The 1,856-nt window shown below is 51.2% G+C and overlaps 1 protein-coding gene across 1 annotated transcript; it reads left to right on the top strand.

The window, feature by feature from the left end:
* Positions 1-848: 848 nt before the first annotated feature.
* On the top strand, positions 849-1,759 carry LOC123177586 (disease resistance protein PIK6-NP-like; the record flags this gene model as incomplete). The annotated part of the gene is made up of 1 exon (XM_044591253.1): positions 849-1,759. A coding segment is annotated over exon 1 (911 nt), but the record flags the coding sequence as incomplete, so codon positions are not given.
* Between the last annotated feature and the right edge of the window lie 97 nt (positions 1,760-1,856).

Genomic DNA, 1,856 nt, shown 5'->3' with positions numbered 1-1,856 from the left:
ATTGACTCCCTACCAAAAGTTGTGTTTATACTCAAAGGCTTATGCATGCTTTCTAAAAAATATGTTGCACAATCACTGTAATTATGGTGTTATGTGAGTTAGAAGATTTCAAAAGTGCATCAATTGAGAATTACACATATTTATACATCGGACAGGGAAGCATGTACTTGATATTTCCTGCTGAAATTCAGCATTTTCTATCGGAGGTCTAAATTTTCATATGCCAGACTTTTAAGTTAGATGGTGTGTATTATAATGATTTTTTATTGGATGTTGTGCTGTATATTTGGGTCTATGTAATATTTGTTAGGAAATTCCATAATGTATTAAGGTTCTGGTTGCAGCATCTTGGAATATTTGTTTAAAGGTAACAAAATGCTCCATCTGTTGTCTTTAATTAATGGTTAATAACAATGAAAATGCTTTGTGAGATGATTGGTCTTAAGCATAAAAGTCATGTAGGGTGCTATCTACCTTGTGTAATATAGTGCACAATAAAGAGTACTATGTTTCTGTACCATTTTCTTTATTTTGTGCATCGCGTGTCTTTCTATGTATACATTATCGAATTACATTTTGTATCGAAGAATATTTTGTGTGATATGGATTTCAATTATGTTTACACGTAAAACTTGATATGCATTATGTTTATATATGCACACGGTAAAAATATTTAAAAGCCCGTGGCAACGCACGGGCCTTCTACTAGTGATTGGTAACATTGCACATTTTTTTCAGAGCGTGGTTACGTTGCCTTGAAAATCACGCGCTACTTTCCTTAAAGAAACAGCAAGTGCTAAATGCGCTATAAATATACTGGCTGGAAGGTAGAAGCTGCAGTTTGGAAAATGGAGGGTGCAATCATCAGCTTGACCGAGGGCGCCGTGCGAGGCCTCCTGTGCAAGCTCGGCGGCCTCCTCGCGCAGGAGAGCTGGCCGGTGCAGCGCCTCCACGGCGAGGTCCAGTACATCAAGGACGAGCTCGAGAGCATGACCGCCTTCCTCCGTAGTCTGGCCGAATCGTCCGACGGCCACGACGACCAGGTCCGGGTCTGGGTGAAGCAGGTGAGGGAGATCGCCTACGACGCCGAGGACTGCATCGACGACTACGTCCGCGGCCGCCAGCCGTTCGACAGGGACGGCGGCGCCGTCATGGCGTCCCTCCGCCGCTTTGTCCGTCTGCTCGCCACGCTAGGATCAGGCGGTGGTGGTCGCCGTCACCGGCGCATAGCGGCCCAGCTCCAAGAACCGAAGACTCGCGCCAGGGACGCCGGCGAGCGGCGTTCCAGGTACGGGGTGCTGCCGCCAAAGACGGCGCTCGGGCGTGCCAGCAGCCACGCGTCCAGCTCCGGCGTCTCCGGCCGCCTAGACCCGCGGCTGCACGCCCTCTTCACCGAGGAGGCGCAGCTGGTGGGCATCGACGGGCCGAGGGACGAGCTCGTGGGCTGGCTGATGGAGGACGACGCGCGGCTCCGGGTGCTCGCCGTCGTCGGGTTCGGTGGGCTCGGCAAGACCACGCTGGCGAGGATGGTGTGCGAGAACCCACGGGTGAAGAGCGCTGACTTTCAGTGCTCCCCGTTGCTCATCGTGTCGCAGACGCTAAACGTCAGGGCGCTGTTCCTGCACATGCTCAGGGAACTGACCCAGCGGCCGCGCCTGGCTGCCGGCGACGATACCATGGATGATAGCTTGCACGGGGCGGAGAGCTGGGAAACGGCGCTGCTGGCCAACAAGCTCAAACTTTACCTGCAAGACAAAAGGTACGTACATCCGCATCAGTGGACCGAGACCAAGTCACGCACTATTGGGCATTAAGGCCCTGCTTGGAATGTCGTTTTTCAGCCCATTACACCTGTA

This window comes from Triticum aestivum, unplaced genomic scaffold (assembly GCF_018294505.1).
Source record: "Triticum aestivum cultivar Chinese Spring unplaced genomic scaffold, IWGSC CS RefSeq v2.1 scaffold76364, whole genome shotgun sequence".
In the NCBI taxonomy this organism is placed as follows: domain Eukaryota; kingdom Viridiplantae; phylum Streptophyta; class Magnoliopsida; order Poales; family Poaceae; genus Triticum; species Triticum aestivum.
Note: the sequence above shows the minus strand (reverse complement) of the source record. Positions and strands in the feature narration are given on the sequence as shown.